The 17022-nt window shown below is 37.8% G+C and overlaps 1 protein-coding gene across 5 annotated transcripts in view; it reads left to right on the forward strand.

The window, feature by feature from the left end:
* The window catches only part of CPEB3 (cytoplasmic polyadenylation element binding protein 3), a 79318-nt gene that overhangs the window by 42254 nt on the left and 20042 nt on the right, over positions 1-17022 (forward strand). For 4 of the 5 annotated variants that reach the window (XM_030950746.1, XM_030950748.1, XM_030950750.1 and 1 more), the window contains exons 5-7: positions 6362-6385; positions 10507-10674; positions 12466-12555. In XM_030950746.1, coding sequence (XP_030806606.1) covers positions 6362-6385; positions 10507-10674; positions 12466-12555 — 282 coding nt within the window. The remainder of the gene's footprint in view (positions 1-6361; positions 6386-10506; positions 10675-12465; positions 12556-17022) is intronic. The other variant, XM_030950747.1, reaches the window with a different exon arrangement.

A 17022-nucleotide genomic window follows, 5' to 3' on the forward strand; every position in this document is an offset into this window, starting at 1 on the left:
CAAATATTCAGAGATCCAAGCATAATCCTAAAGAGCAGCTAAACAAAAGGAAGATGCAAATATTAGATTGGAAGCATTTTTGAAGGGAAAATGGTATAGCTTTTGTCTGTACCAGATCTAAATGAAATTTCTCTAATTGAAATAGTGTTTTGAATCAATTAGTGACATAAGGTAATTTTTTAGTTCATACTGAGCTAAACAATACAAGAATTTTTATAAACTTTAATCTACAGCACCTTGTTAAATAATTGATACTGTAATTTGTAGGGGAAATGTGGCATAAATTTAACTGAAATGTCCTCCGTCCTTTTTCTTGCTAATATTCAATACCATTTGTAGCCATACATTTCTGCAGCCATTGCTTCTCTTGAATATATGCTCTTTTCTGATTAGCTGAGTAACTAGGACTGAGTGATCAGCATGAATGCATAGTCAGCTACATGGCAGGTGGTGAGCTGTCTTTAGGGCTTCTTGGGAACTCCAAAAAGCCTCAGTGACTTCAGTGGGAGAGGAGTGTGGCAGGTGAAAAAGGAAGATGGGAATAAATGAGGGTGTGTGATCTCTATAAGGAAGCACTGAAGTGTTGTCCTGGCATCCCTAACAATCTTCTGTAAAATAAATGTAGTCTAAAGGTAGTTAAATGAAACCGCTTTGTGAAATGCTGGAATTTTGTTTTTTGTAAAGCTCCTCTGCACAGTGACTTTGCAGTCCTGTTGGGCTACGAATGTTCCATCTGCTTCCACTGTTCATTCTTGTCTCATACAAAAATGTGTCATCTGTGAGGTCTGGTACTATTTGCTCTCCATCTGACTGTCGTTTCTTTTCATTAGTGTAATTTAGTTCTATTTATTCAGAGTAAAATAATTTGAAAAAGACATTAAGGAAAGGATTTGGGGCACTTTTTTAGATGTCTGTGTTGAGATTTTGGTTTTGTTTTATTAATCCCATTTATGTGGGGAAGTTGTCACACCATGACAGGAAATGTAAAGCCAAGAAAACCATTTCATTTTTTATTTTCATGTTTCTGTTGTTTTTAAAATTGCCTCATCTCCTTAAGAGCTATTGTATTTAGCTCTTCCTGATGTGCTGTTTTCAAACACATATAGTGTTTAGATGTAAAAGTTACTGAAGTAGCATCTTATATTTGAAAGTTTTGCCAATGCTACTGTTATACCTTGAAATAAACTGCTCCAAATTGAAATCTTCTTAAATTACTTTTGACTTGCAAGATCTTGGCTTGGCAGTTTAACAGCTAATAAAAGCTTTGTTTTTGTAGTGATAATATTCTGGGCAAATGTGTGACTAAATTCCAAGAGGCATCAATCTCCTCTAATAGTTTCGTTCTTGCCTGTAGGAATTTGCTGAGCTCTTTAACCCAGTTGCCAGGTTGGGTTACCAATGTGTCACCATCTTAATGGCATACACAGAATAACAGAAAGGAATAAAAAACACTGAGAAAACTTACAAGGTTTGCAAAACTAGACCTGATTTAGTTGTGAAGAGATCTGAGTGAATATAAGTGGAAGGAAAACATGTCTGATGTGAAGTGTGAGCTAGCAAAGGCAGCGGGGTTCAGAGGAGCCCCAGAGTGTGGGAGCTGTCACTTTGCACATCACCTTGTGAGGTTTTTCAGAACCAGCTGTACAAGCACTTGGTATTGATGCTGCTTTGGAGGCTGTGAGGTGAGCTTGCTAATATCTCAAAGTCCCTTCTATACCTATTTAAATTTTAAAAAGGGTGAAGGGAGAAGCAGGGGAGCAATAGTAAGTACATGCTTTTTCTTCTTTCTTCCTTTCAGTTTTTTATATTGGCATCTGCACTTCCAGAGATCCAGTCTGGCCGTTACTGAAGGCAGTATCTCTTATCAGTGGCTGCTAAAGACTTTTTCTAGCAGAGGAAGATTTCTTAAGTTGTCTTCCTTTTAATCCAGCTTGGTAGCTCTTTAATGCCTTCTTGTTTGTTTGTTTGTTTGTTTTCCCCACTGCTTTTCCTGCCTCACCACCTCACCAATGTGCTTTCCTTTCATCTTTGTGATCCTCTCTATTGTGGGTTGGTGCCATCTGTTTCCTCTGAATTTTAAGATTTGCCAGGCTACTCCAAGAGCATTATATATGATGCTAGAGGAGATGAAGCAGCCTGGCTGTTAAAAATGTGAGTTTTATTGGTAACAGATTTTTTAAACTAAAATGAAAAGATGAAAATAGATAAACCTTCCCTCTTGCACAGTTGCTTGACTGCTTGTATGCCTCAGGAAAGGACACCTAAGCTGGTTTTGGATATTGAATGCAGTTCATGTGTTTGATCAAGTGTTTGAGGCCCAGTGTGTGGGACTTAGCTGCATACAGCTTACATGTAGCTTGTGATTTTCTGGTAATGGGATTCAGTTGTATATGTATGTGAGCATATGTTAGAAGGGAGGTTGCTGCAACACTTGCATTGTTAATATTGGAAAAAATCAACCACAAAGGACTGTTGAGGTTCATATAACCAAATTATTGTAGTGCCCATCTGCACATCCAGCCCATCTATCAGTGGAAGTTGAGAACCACCTTTTGAACCACTCGTAGATGAGTGTCCATCTTTGCAATTCTTCTGGATGATCCCTCTGTAGCAGAAAAACACATTGCATAATTATACTTGATTCTGTCACCTTCTCTCAGTTCATGAATGCTTTTCCCTGGTATTTTAATTCACTTCTAAACTTCCAGATCCTAAGAACTTCAGAGACCCTCTGTTCAAAAGCAAAAGCTTGACATGATTTTCCTTTCTGATCTTAGAAAATCATTGCATAACTCATAATGTCCTAAAGCAAGTATTGTTCTGAACTGCTGACTGCTTCAAGAATACAAATGAGTGTTCCAAGCTAGAAATAAGATTCTGGTACCTTATAAATCAAGGAGGTTCCCAGTTTTGTCAAATAAGCTTTACTTTAGCCAGTTTAGCTCCAAAATTTCTAGTCTGAAAATGCTGAACTCTTTTTTTTTCATAGAGGTAATGCTATTTTACATCAATTAAATGTGTCTTTAAGATTTCTTTGAAGTGTGCATCTTTGATATTGTGGCCACATAACTGCATGAACAAGATAAATACCAGAAGTGAAGAAATAATGTTCTTAAAAATCTCAAAATACTTTCTATTAAGTCTTCCATAAAATATGATAATACAAATAAGTGTTGTTGCCTATTCAAAATTTGAAATTACATTATCAAATTAATTTTAAGTTATGATATAGAGAGCATGTAGATCTAGTCCTTTTGAGTTAATATTTTATGGATTCACAAATTTATTGTTTCCTAGGACTGCTAATTATTTGAGACAAATATAAGGTGCAGTTTCAGTCCCACATTATAATAAAAGAGTCAAAAAATCCCAGAAAAGTTCTTTTTCATCAGTTTCATGTAGCCTTGAGATGCAGTTAAAATTTGAGTGAGTTTTGATGTACTGCAACAATGGGCAATCTTAGCTGCAGGCTTTGGGGAATTCCAAAGCATTAACACTGAGTTTCCTTGATTGCATTACAAGATTTGAGGTTTGGGGAGTTTGTTCTGCTGGTTTGTTAAAAGATTAAAGTTCTGCCCTTCATGATAGAGTTTCATGTTTGTAAAAATACACTTGACTCCTGGGAGGAGGGGAGTTAATAGTTTCAGGAGCATTATCAGTGGGTGAAAAAGAATCTGTTGTTCCTTTGCATTTGAGGCCATGCAATTTGGGACAGCAGTTATGTAACTTTGTACCTGACAGTTACAGAACATTGCTAAGGATGGACAAACACCAAGGCAGGGATGATCCTGATGCGAGCTGCACAATCCATCCATGCACTTTTTACTTGGGAAAATGTGCTCATCCCCTCCTAAAGCACCTGGGTTTGCCTTAATATTAATGATCCAGGAGGTACCTAGGAAAGAATAATTTGTGTTGGATTTAGAAACATTCCAGGAGATGGTTTTCTGTGCAGAAGGACATTTATATGTGGCACCAAAAACCAGTACAGGGGGAGCAGATGCATTAGTGAGGGTACAGTTTAAGGAGCTCCCAGTTGCTGTTTGTCTTCTGTTGGAGTTGCCAAAAAGAAAAAGTAATTCCATGTACATAGCTCTGGTAATTTCATTGTTTGTAATAGTGCAGTAATCTTATTTTCTTACAAATGTCTTCAAGAATAATTTCTAAATTGTTTACTTTCTAAAGTATTTACTCAAACTGGAGGCATTATGAAATTCACCTGATGAACTATTCCTGCTATTTAATCTGTTGTGCTGTGAATTTTGACTTGTGAGCAAGATGGGTATTTTTTATTTAACTTGTTTCAAATGATGCATTCAAACTTCACATCCTGAGAAAGCAATATAATAAAGTGTGCATTGACATTCTGAAGTTGTCATGCTGAATAACTCAGTTTCTTGGAAAAAGTTACCATTTTAATATGAATACTAGTTACAACTGAGATAATTTTCTAATTGTGTGTCTATGTATATAAAATATAATCAATAAGGGTGAAACATCACCTTGAGTATTTAAATATGATGCAGTGTTTTTAAATCAGCAAAAACTGACTTGCTTGTCTTCCTGTTTTAAGTGAATTGCACTATTTTGCCTCTGGAATTTACAGGCAAATATACCTTCAGTGAGTTCCAGTAACTCTTATGTACTTAAAGATTGTGTGTGAATGCAAATATAGGATAAAAGTAATGTTCTGCAGTGCTGTATTGCATATAAGTGTTATAATATATGAGTAGCAGTAGGGCATTCTAAAATTTACAAAAGCCTGTGGTAGACTTCTGCCACCATATACTGATCTTGATCAGAGCCTAAAAGTTTACATTAAGCATATAAAGCTTTGTTTTCTTCAGAAGAAACACAAAAGTCTCTTTCCTCTCATACTGAAATAATGCTTCTCTATTTAATTTTTAGATTGGTAACATTCTGAGAAACCTCTTTTCAGATAAATTGCTCTCAGAATGTGTCCATAACTATACCTTGAAATATGCTTTTTTTGGGAATGTGGGCATTCATCAAGACAACCTGTATTTAAATAGGAGAATTAATGCTAGAATGAGTAACCAGGGTCCTCCCTCTATGACACAAGCTTACATCTGTACATTATTAACAAATCACCAATATATGACTAATCAAACAAGCAGGGTATTAAGACTTGCTACAAGAGATCTGGCCATGATTCTTTGCCATCATAATAACTAATAAAATAGAGCAATAACTAGAAAGCAGGAGGACTAATTCTATTCTTGCTGCAAAGCCAGCTCTGGTGTTAATTCTCAGTATTGCCTGCTATGCAAGAAGCAGAGTCTCTCTCAGGGGTTACCAACCACCTCACTGTGGATGAGGAGCTGTTCACACAAACAGCCCCTGCTGTCTTCATGTTAAACATAAATTGCAAAGCAATTCATCGTAGACCTTGAAATTTTTTAATCTCCCCAGTGACATACTCATGTAGTTGCCTTTTGTGACCTCATTGATAGTGGAAGAAAAAGGTGTAGGGGCATGGTGTTTCTTCAGGGCAGGAGGAAGAAGCTGCGGAGAGAAGGAAACCAAACAAAGCTCTCTTGCCTCTTACCTAAGCTCTCTTCTGTTGAAAAACCCGCTTGACCCCCAGCCTTCCACATTTGATTACCTTGGGAGGATAGATGGCTTTTGTGATCCATCAGAGATCCTGTGTAGAAGACATGTGTTTTCCAGATTATTTTCTGTTTTTCTAAAACTTCAGATCAAAAATTCTGGGTTTTGCATTTGCCACTACGTCACAAAATACAGTTCTAAAGTTGTCCAACATTGTGGATTTGCCATTGATGCATGACTCATTGAAATGCTGTATTTATTCTGGTAGTTATGAAAGCATTTTGTCAATCTAGTTTTATTCATCTGAAGGTACTGGCTATTGAGTTCATATTGTTTTAATAGGATTTTAGTATTTACATATGGTTAATTATTTAAATTGAAATATAATTGGAAAATATGTTTTCCACAACTATTTAATAAAATGCAAACCTGGTTCTTTTAATTAGAATTACTGTTGATGATGTTTATTGCCACTTAAAACCATAATACTAAATTATTATTTTATAATACTGTCCTATATGCCTGATTTTTTTAATACCTTTGCCCTTTGCTATGTAGAAAACTTGCACAGCAGGTATGTTTGGTTATTTTTTTCCTTCCCTGGCTGTATCATCCTCAACTTTTTTTCTTGTCTTGGGTTGTTTGAATTTCATCCTGCTCTTTCAAATGTCTTTTCCTTCTTTATGGTGGGAGGGGAAAAAGAGAAGAGGTAGAAGCTACATTTTCATTGCTTTTGGAGCTAAATCTAATGACAGCTGTACCCACAATTTTCTTCTGTGTTTACATGCAGCCAGGAGCTATGGGCGGAGAAGAGGTAAAAGTATTTACTAAATGTTTTGTTTGCTGAATAGTGGGAGAAATAAATATTTAGTTTTCTTGTGGTAAGATGATGTTACCAATTTTAACATTATTTAGTTGATCAATTGCTTTGTATAAATCAATCTCATATTCTTCCTTTGCAAAACAACTCCCTTTTAACAGCATCTTAAAGCAGTGATGATCCTGAGCTGATAACTTCAAGCGTTGCTATTACTAGAGAACTGGAGGATGGCTGAATGTAGAGATTCTCATTACATGTATTTGTGACCTGAAATGCACAGTGTTCCAAAAAAAGATTGGGTTTGGGTTTATGTTTGGTGTTTGTTTTGTAGGAGACCAATGTTTAACTGCTGCATTGAACATTTGAAAATGACTTTTTTTCTTACATGAAACAGCTTTTGCTGAATATTAGACTTCATTACATTGAATTGCCTCAGAACATGTGTGAATACCAATGCTAGTAACTGCCCTCAGCAGTGAATATTGATAATAATTTTAAAAAGATACAGTATTTGAGCACATTTTAACAGTATTTAATCACAGACAACCCTTAAAACATAAAAGCAAACTGAAAATATTTTATAAATGTACAGTGCTACATATCAGTTTATTCTGAGAGATGAAGGAACAAGGATAATAGCAAGTCCAACAACTGAGCAAGCCACTAATGCAGCTTACATTTATGTCCTGTGCTGTAGCTTACTGGTTGTTATTGAGAAAATAACAGTGAAAATAGCAGCTTTTAACAATTACATTTAGGCAGTGTCATCTGCATGGGGTACTTTAGCATTAAACTTAATTTTATCTTCCTTTCCATAAAGCTCTCTGCCAGCTAGGCAGGTGACCTTGCCCCCTTTTCCAAATGTAGAATTTGCATCACATTTGTGAAGAACCTTAGAGACAGATGTATGCATCACACAAACCAATATGTCTAAGGGCTTTTGTCATTTGTATGGGTTGAGGTGGTAGGCTGTACAGGCCATACTAACACAGTTTATAATACAGAATTTGCTCTGATTTTGTTCAAAGCTGACACATTTTAGTGTTCATTTGATAGCTAAATCTGAAACAAAAGATTCAGATTTTCCTCACAAACTTACTCTCTGTGCACATGAACACTTTAATTTTATTTTAAGATTGTGACAGGTGTTTCCAGATTGACCAAATGGCCCCAAAGTAGGAAAGGAGGTAGGAATCAGTAGCATACTATGAATTACTGGCAACTCCTGTTTACTTGTAGAAGCAAAATACAATAATGCAGAAGTAATTGTGATGAATGTAATTTAGGCTGTTTTATTTAAATATTAGTGAAGACAAATCAGGGCAAACAAGTTCTGAATGTGCTGGCTTTTCAGATTTTTTTCTCACTACCTAGAAGCATGTTTCATTCCATAAGACTTGTTTCCTCTGTAAAATGCAGGCTTTTCCATACTAACAAGTAGATTTGTGTGTATGTTTCTTGTCATCAATGTTAGGGATTTTGACTTGCCTCATTCATATTAAAGTCTGTGATGTTCTTGCTTTATCATTACCTTGACTTTTATAATGTTGGTTTTGAGCTTCCTTAACCTAAAGCATGAAATTCTACAACAGTCTGTTAAAAATGTGTTGGTTATCAAATATTCTCATATATCCCTCTCTATTATTGCTTTTAACATTTGCATTGGGATAATATGCAGAGTAACCACAGGCAAGTCTGTGCAAGGACTCATTTAATGTTTGTTATACTTGGATATTTTAATTAGTGTTTGATTCTGTCATTGTGACTAAGAATCTGCAATGAGAATAAGTTTTGTCAGACTTTCTTGAGGCTTGCCATGAACTCTCAGTTCCCCACTTGATTCTCTCGTTCCTCTGAGAAAAGAGATGAGCATTTCTTTGTAGGTAGCATGCTTTGAGCTGTTGAGTCATGTTCTTGGTACCTTGTTTTTTAACTTTTACAACCAGTTTTTCAGGTACAGATGTAAGCACTGCTGCGGGAAATCAGCCCAAACTATTTTGCTACACTGACAACTCAGAGATGCCCAGGGAGGGATGCAGGAGTATGTTACAAAAAAAGTGCATTTAGTGATGCTTTCCCATACTGGTCTCACAGAAATTTGCCCAGGGGGTCTCTTGAGGTGATGTTTTAATATTTATTGCCTTAGATTGCATTTTCCTCCTGTTCTTACTCATTCCCTTTTCTAAGCCTACATAAATTTTTAAACATCCCAAAAAGTCTGTAGCAAGGGTTTCCAAAGTTTGCTTTGCTTTCAGCCTTGGCATGTACTGATTGTGTTCAATGCAGTTCATTTTTCCATTACTGGAGAAGACCATGAATAGTCATTCCCTATTCCCTTGTCTGTATGCTTTCCATTATTTTAAATGTATTCTTCTTGCATTCAGCTCTATACTTCACTTAGCTATAAACTTACAGAACATCATTTGCATTTATTTAAGGTGAGTGTGGTGCCTGTAGACCGCCCAGTGTCTGGCATGGCGCTTAGAGGTGATAACTTGCTTTCTAAGTTGCTGTGAATTTTTATTATTTCCTTCAGAAGTCAGTCTCCTCTGCAGATCTGTATTTTAGTTGAACACCTTGTTATTAATTTGATATGTCATCTTCCACTAATGGCTCATGTTTGTTGTTTGTTTACTTTTTTACAAGAAGGTAGGTTCATGGGCAGGAATTAAAAGATGAATTATCTCTACAGTAATGTCAATCTCTGAGATATTTTCAGATTTCCAGCTTTTCAAGGAGTGTTCTGATTTGATATTTTTACACAGTTGTAGTATTCTTCATTGTTTTTTCTCATGCAAATGTTCTCTTTCATTTTGAAATGCATATGTTTATACATGTGCATGACGTGTTTGTCCATTAATGGAATATTCATCAAAAGTCTTCTGTGTTTTATGCTCTAAACCCACCATTTCTGACAACAAGTCTTTGAAAGGTAGCAGCTCTACATCCTTCTCTAATTGTGGCATTTACTCTATTTTTTATGTTGATGTGTAAATGCATGGTAGGATTTTTACTTCAGTGGATTTTTGTGTCTGTAATCTCTTCCATTGTTTAACATCCAATATATTATTTTTAATCAACATTTTTCTGGTGCCTGATGTTTGTAATTAAAAATCAGGCCACTGTTGTGTGTCAGTGACTTTCCTGACTTTATTAGCTTGTTTTTCCTACACAGCATTACTGTTTCTTTTTTTAATCTGTCCTTTGCTACGGAAGACAATTACTGATATTTTCAGTGTATGTTTTTCTGACTACTGTCCCTCTGTCTTGATTTTTCTCCTTGCCCCTGTTTTTATTCCCTTCACTTCCTGTGCTGTTAATACCAGTATGGTATTAAACTGTAGGTCTTGCTGTGTCAATTTCATGTGAATCATTACCTTTGAATTTAATTATGTGCACTTACAAAACTATAAATACATTTATATTTGTAATCAACCCTCCTATAAACTGTTTGTATCAATTAAGTATAATTCCATCCCTGGGAGAAATCCTCCATGATATGAGGGGACAAGTAGCCTTTTCAGAGTTGAGGTGTGGTTCTTATTTATACATCTCTCTATATTGCAGGATGTATTTACTCAGGTATAGGGAACTGTTAAATTCCAAAGATGGCAAGTGTTGCTTATATGCAGTCTTTGAATATTTTTTCTGTTCCTTGTTAATAAATCTGTTCTTAAGATAATGTGTGTATTCTTTGTTAGTAATAGAAATAAGTTGCTATTGCATCTGATGGTTACAAATAAATTCTTTACTTTTCATTAACAAATTGAGTAGCAGCCATTAATGTTGATTTTGCCTGTTCATGACTGAAAGGATGTTTTTTAACTCAGTAACAAACAGGCTGACAGGCTGTTCTAGCTACCACTGTTTTCCTTCAAGTGCAAGTTCTTTGTGGTTTATTTAACAAGATTTTTTTTCTTGTCTTGTAAGGGTAATACACTCTTGGAAAAATAGAAACAGTACTAATGAACATGAACTGGAAAACTGGACCACCTAGCTGGGTCCTTTAGTGCAAGTTCTGTTAAAGTAAAACAGCAAAAGGGAAAATTTTTTACTGAACTATTTCCTTCTCCAGGAAATAGCATTAACTATAGATCCTACAAAATCTGTTCCAGGTCGGTCTTCACTGTTTCCTTTTGAGGATGGCTTCCTAGATGACAGCCATGGGGATCAGTCATTGTCCTCGGGCCTCAGCTCTCCGACACGCTGCCAAAACGGGGAACGAGTGGAACGCTACTCTAGAAAGGTGTTTGTTGGAGGTCTCCCTCCTGACATTGATGAAGGTACTGTGAATCACTTGCATTGCTGACATGTGGGAATTGCCTTTCATATAATTACTATTGAAAAGGTGATATTTTCATAGAGGCAAATGATTTTTCCCAGGTGTGTCTCTTGTAGTGCTTGTGGCAGTGCTTAGAACAAACACTCCCTGCCACCCCTGCAACACCCGAGAGTTTATCTGGTGTTCTTGTGTACTGCAGATCAGAAGTGGCTGCCTGGCAAGTCTTCTGATCTGCATGGCTTCCCACGACTGTCAAGTGGGAAAGCTGAAAAAGGGAACTTAGTGGGTACTGTCTCTCCTCTGTAGTCTTTTCCTATTCTTGGATGTGGTTGACTTTAAAGACTTTCTTAATGCAGTCCTTACCAGAATATCGTGGGCTTTAAATAAGCAGCTCTTATACCCAGCACGTATCTTGGGTTCAGATGATAAATACCGGGTAATAATATGGTTAAAAAGTAATAACCTACCCAGCAAGGATGGTCAGAGTTTTTTCTCCATCATTATCTGCTCTACTTGCATGTGTCCCCAGAAACTCTTACTCCCAAACTAAAATCATGACAGTATTTGGTGTATTTTTCATGGCTGGAATATAGCTGGAATCCACCACTGTCTAGCTTCAATGGGCATACACAGGGAATTTGAGGATGCCCTGTAATGAAATGAGGGGGATGTCTTATCTACTAATCTGAAGCCCAAGCCATGTACAGTTTTAATTAAGAAATAGTTTGAGTTGCCAGTCTGTTTACAAGCACCTCAAATGCAGTTCCCACATCACACCAAGAGTTGCAGGGCTGTTGTATGGGGTCTGGTGGGTAATCTGGATTTGCAGCTGTAAGAAGCAGCAGCCCAACAGGGATGACTGATGTACACATTGATGGGTCACTCAGAATCAAAATACATGCCCAGTATGTCCTGTGAGGGAGTAACATGGTGACCTGGGAGCTGTCACCCACTTTCCTGAGAGGTCTCCTTCAGTAACCCTTTATCCTTCAGCTCTTCAGGTACACAGCACGGGTGTTCTGTCTCCAGATGCTCGAAATTCTGGCATGTATTTCATGGGGTTGGAGAAACTGGGCACATCCCAAACAGCAATGCAGAAACTGTAAAACCCCACTGCCTTTTCTCCTGATGGCTTGTTACTCTGATCTATCTAAGATCACATTAGACATGATTTTAAACTAATTCTTCCTTTAAAGTACGTTTAAAAATGTATTGAGAAAATAATTTTTTTTCAAAAAGAATTTTAAATACTTTTTTCTGAAGGATTTACATGTAAAACAAAATTGTCCTGTAGGATAGCTCTTGATGTGTGTTACATGGTGGTTCCAAGTTGATGCTTAAAAAGTGACGAAAAAACTGGGTAATTCAAGGCAGATTTCCTGAAGGGCCTGAGGAAGGTGAAATGCCCACAGTGGCAAGACCTGCTGCAGCCTCTTTCTAGGGCAGGCTGCAAGGAGCAGCCGTGCTGACATGGAGCTCCTCCATCAGTCCCATGTGGCTGCATCTGACCCTGCTTTGTGGCTATAATTAGAAATAGACCGCAGCTGAAGCATATTCACTTCTGATAGATCATGTTTGCATTTAATCCTGCTGCAGACTTCCACTAGTGGAATGTAAAATCACTTTTTTAAGCAGCCATGTACAGCACAGAGATGAAATGATATTTAGGCATTTGCTATGGACATCATTGCAGTTTTCACTGTTCTTGTTTTGTTTTTTAAGTAAGACCTTTTTACCTCGCCACTGTCAGCTTTTATGTTCTCTCTAAGGTGCCTCATTCGTTTTTTTGTAGATGAGATCACTGCCAGCTTTCGTAGGTTTGGACCTCTTGTGGTGGACTGGCCTCACAAAGCTGAAAGCAAGTCATATTTTCCACCTAAAGGTAATTAGTTTAAAATACACTTAAGAGGGCTGTTTTGGAAAAAGGAAATTACATCTGCCATGTGGCAATCCACTATAAAGTAAAATTTTTACTCCTTATGTTGAATTTTCTATCTTTCATCAAGCATATTTTCAGCCATTGTCCTGATGGGGAAAAAAATTCCCAGTTTGGTTATTGAAATGTGCTCCTCTGTGTGTACTTCTTCAGCACACCTTGAACCCTTGAATTATGCCTTCATTTGTACCAGCAGTAGGCAGAATGCAAGTTGCAGACATTTCATAGCTGATTCTGTTGTGGTTTGCACATTGCCAAACCCATGGGAGTAAGAGAGGAAGTCCCTTGGATTGGGTCACTGGGTTGGGTGTGCAGTGTTTTGCAGGGAGGTGACTCCAGTGTGGGCTGTGACCCAGAGGCTGTGACCCTGGAGCTGTGACCCTGGAGCTCTGGTCTTGTCCCACATCAGGGCTCCCCGGGCGCTGGGGCACAGAGCAGGCTCTGCTCAGAGAGCACCTGGGTGGCCCAGAGTGTGAGCAGGTGGGGCAGCCTCTGATCAGGCAGCACAACACTGTGCACTCCTGCTTTGGGTGAGAGAGAACAGCTGGTGGGAAATCTCTCTGGGAGGGTTACTTGGCTAACTCAAACTGCTCTTGCTGTACCCTGCTCTCTGATTTTGTGCAATATGTTCTGCTCTCTTTCACATGTGCCTCTTGCATGTAGTTCCTGAGTTCACTCCTGATCTGAAACAGTAGCAGGAAGTACACAAAATTTTTGGTCTATATGCAAAGATTTTCATTTCTCATTGACCCTGGAAGCTCTTAATTGCTCATTAAGGCCACTGATTATTTTGGCAGAACAATGGGCTGTTCAGTCAGTGAACTAGCTAATCCTGAAATATTTTGATAGATATAGTTTGACTGTAAAAACACACAAATAAAAGCCAACTTAATTTATTTGGAAGCTTAATTACTGGAGGCAAAACTGTGACAAATACTTGCCCTGTGAACAGTATTTGGGACCCTTAAAATCAGAAGAGAAGCCCATACATGCTTCCTCTTTCCTGTTCATTCTCACCACTCAGCCTTGCTGTTAGCAGTTATGCAGCATCTGTTCTTGAATTTAAAAGCAAATCAAACAGCCCCCAAAACAACAAAAAACACTCACCCCAAACCCCAACCCCCCTGCAATATTCCTAAGGACGGTTGGTAAAATATATGCTTTTCCCTTTTTATGTTATTTTTAAAGATCTCTGCAGTCTTTCTGGCTAGTGAATTCTAATTGTGCCTTCACTTAAATTTTTTTTTTAAAGTAGAAAAGCCAGCTTCTCCTTGTCCTTATTATCTCTTAGTATTCTCTACTTGTTTCCCTTTTTTATTTTTTTCCTCTTATTAATTCAATAAGTAACTATTTGTTGAATTAACATGGGACTTCCAATTTTGATTTTGTTCTCTATCTGACTGTGGACTAGTTATGCCTTGACAAACTTGTAAAATGTTTTTGAGTAAGATCTATTTTAGCAGAAGACAAGGGAATGCAGCCTCACTTCTATTTTTGTCACAATTCTAATATAGGAAACAGCTTTCAAAGCCCCTGCCAGTTGCCCTGAACGTCTGTCTGAAAGTGCTAAACAACAGTCAATCCCAACTGTTCCAGATTTATTTATATCTGACTTCTTAGTTATCAGTCAGGGCTGCAGCATCAGACATCCTGCATGCCTGGCTCTGACATTCACTTACAGTCATGGCGAGCTCCCTAGGTCAAATGCACTTGATTTACTATGATCCCACACAGGCAGCACCTACACAGAAGACAGAATATTATTTCCAGGAGTCAGAGGGGAAAGTTTGAATGGCTGTTCTAAATTTTTCACAGCTTTTTTTTTTTTTTTTTCAATAAAGAGTACTTACTTATCAAAGTTATTATGGAATCATTTTCAGAAGTACCACAACAAAATGTCTTCAATGCTTACTTTGATCAGAAGCTCCTTCAGACCTAGAATTTAAGTTGGTGGGCTTTGATTTTGGATTTTTTGTTTTTGTTTTACTTTCTTATTTTAAGCTGTTTTGGTGCATTATTGGACATTTCCTTAAAAAACAGAAAAAGAGATATTTGCAATTATGCTTGGTGCAAAATTCAATGAGACTTATTCCACTGTCAAGTACTCATGAATTCAAATGTTTTCTCCCTTCATTTTTCTAGATGTCTTGTCTTCCATGTTGTATTGCTAGTCTGTAAATTTTCTGACATTTTGAATATGAGTCTTTCAAATGGAAAACATGTCCAAAAAAACAAAGGACAAATGAATTTATGGAGGAGAGAATGAGCTGGGGTTTCTATGCTAGCAATCTTGAAAGAAAACAAGAAAAATGAATTGTTGAAGTGGGCATGATGCAGAGGCTATTCACACATTGATAAAGCCTGACCTTCAAGGCTTCTCCCAGCTCCTTGAATGTGCCCCAGAGGCAGTAAAATTGAGCCCTGCTCTTTCTGAACATATGTCATCACCTTCACATGGACTTCAGTGTACTTTTGATGGATGGCCTTTTCCATTGCTGGAGGGTCAGGTCATTGGGCAGTGTCTGGTCTTTCAGCGGGGTTCAGGATTTTTGTCTGTTTGCTTTGGTAAGTGTTCACTGAGAGCTTTGGGGCAGACAGCATCAGTAGGTGATGCCATGGGTCAGCACAGGCAGTGAAATTTTATGCTGCTGCTGCTTCACATCAGGGTTTTCTGTCTTTGGTTGCATCCAGGTGATGCAACATCCCCTGCAGTCTGGAGCGAATCAATACAGATTTCCAGTATCTACTTGTTGGTATAATTTATTGAATTTTGGAATGTTTGCTATGCTGGTGCAATACATGAATTCCCTGTAGTCAGCCTGTATTAGGAGCACTCTGTTGATATTCTTAGTGCTAGGAAGAGAAGGCTGCAGAAACCATTAGCCATGGCTAATCTGATCAAGCATGAAATCTGAAAGATTAAAATATTGCTTACAGTCTAGTGACCTCCACCAGCACCCACCAGCCCCCCCCGAGGGCTTTATCTGGTCACTTTAGTGAGTGAGTCAGGCCATAGATGTGTAGCCAGTTCCAGCAAGCCTTATTAGCTAATTTATTAGTTGGTGGGCTTGATTAGTTTAGCTGCAGTGGCATGTAAGCTGTCATTGGGACCAGTTGGAGTCCAGAAACATTCCTGCAGCACTGAGCTTGAACAAAGGTTTGCCTGGATTTGGCATCCTGAGCAGGATGGTGTCACCACAGGTCTGCTTGGGCACATTACCTCAGATTTAGTGCTGGGCCTGATGGACATAAATGTTTGTGTGTGAAATGATGCTGAGCTGGGGTCTCCAGCATGGTGAGTAACATCAGACTTATCCCAGGGTGAGCTTAACAGTGCCATTGTGGATCTTGGGGGATGGCACAGCAACACAGACATATCTGCAACATATTCACATCATTGCACATCAAGCACATCATTGCTATCTGTATATTCCAGGTTTTCCTGTTTTCCCAGATGTTCTAAGGGTTTGTTACCCTTACTGAATCTTGCCTGATGTCACAGAATACACTGATCAGTGTTTGTGAAAGCAGTCTGCCTTTGTCAGCATTTGAGTTTTGAGCATTGTAACAGCAAACCCAAAATAATTCTGTAGATCAAGCACAACTTGCCTTACCTTGGTTGCCAGTGAGTTCCATATTTAGGTTGCTGAGAGAGCAGGGATGCTCTTGTCACTAAAAGTGAATATTGTTCACTTGGGCAAGAGAAGCTGCCAACAGCTGACAATGTGTGGAAGAGGCTCCTATTTCTAGTTCTGAGCATCTGCATTGTTGCCTTAACATTTCTTTTTCCCCTCCTGTGCATTGTAAGCTTAGCACCATGTTTGTATGTTTGTGTCATGCATGAGGTGGTTTTTAATGCTTTGCCTCTGAATAAGGCTAATTCATTCTCGTTGCATGAGAAGTCTTTGGATTACTTCCTTTGGCATCTGTTTGGATATGTTACTGACTGATCTGGCAAAATTATAAATGCCATGTGTTGGTCTTGGGTAAGCAGATGCCCAGTTCATAATGTGTTTACTTGGCTTTCACCCCAGAATTTGGGAATTAAATGTGGTTTTTGGTTAAGTATCTTTTGAGTACCTATGAGACACTGAGAAATAAAGAAATATGTATTAAAGGATGCTGTCAAAAGTAGATGCACATTACCATGTCACACTCTATTTATCTCTGGCAAAATCCAGATAATTCATGTTTTATTTAAATACAAATTGATGGGGTTTTCACTTATTTGCTGGTGTGCTGAGTTAAGCAATGCTTATGCTAACTACAGTAATTTTTTTCTTTCCTTTTTTTTTTATTAAACAGATGGTGCCAACTGTTTCAAAAACATTTTTTCAGTTGTTCTTTCTTTAACAGATTGCTAGCTTTAAAACAACTTTTTAAAAACTCTTTACTGGTTTTTCCTTGTGATAA

This window comes from Camarhynchus parvulus, chromosome 6, assembly GCF_901933205.1.
Source record: "Camarhynchus parvulus chromosome 6, STF_HiC, whole genome shotgun sequence".
Lineage (NCBI taxonomy): Eukaryota > Metazoa > Chordata > Aves > Passeriformes > Thraupidae > Camarhynchus > Camarhynchus parvulus.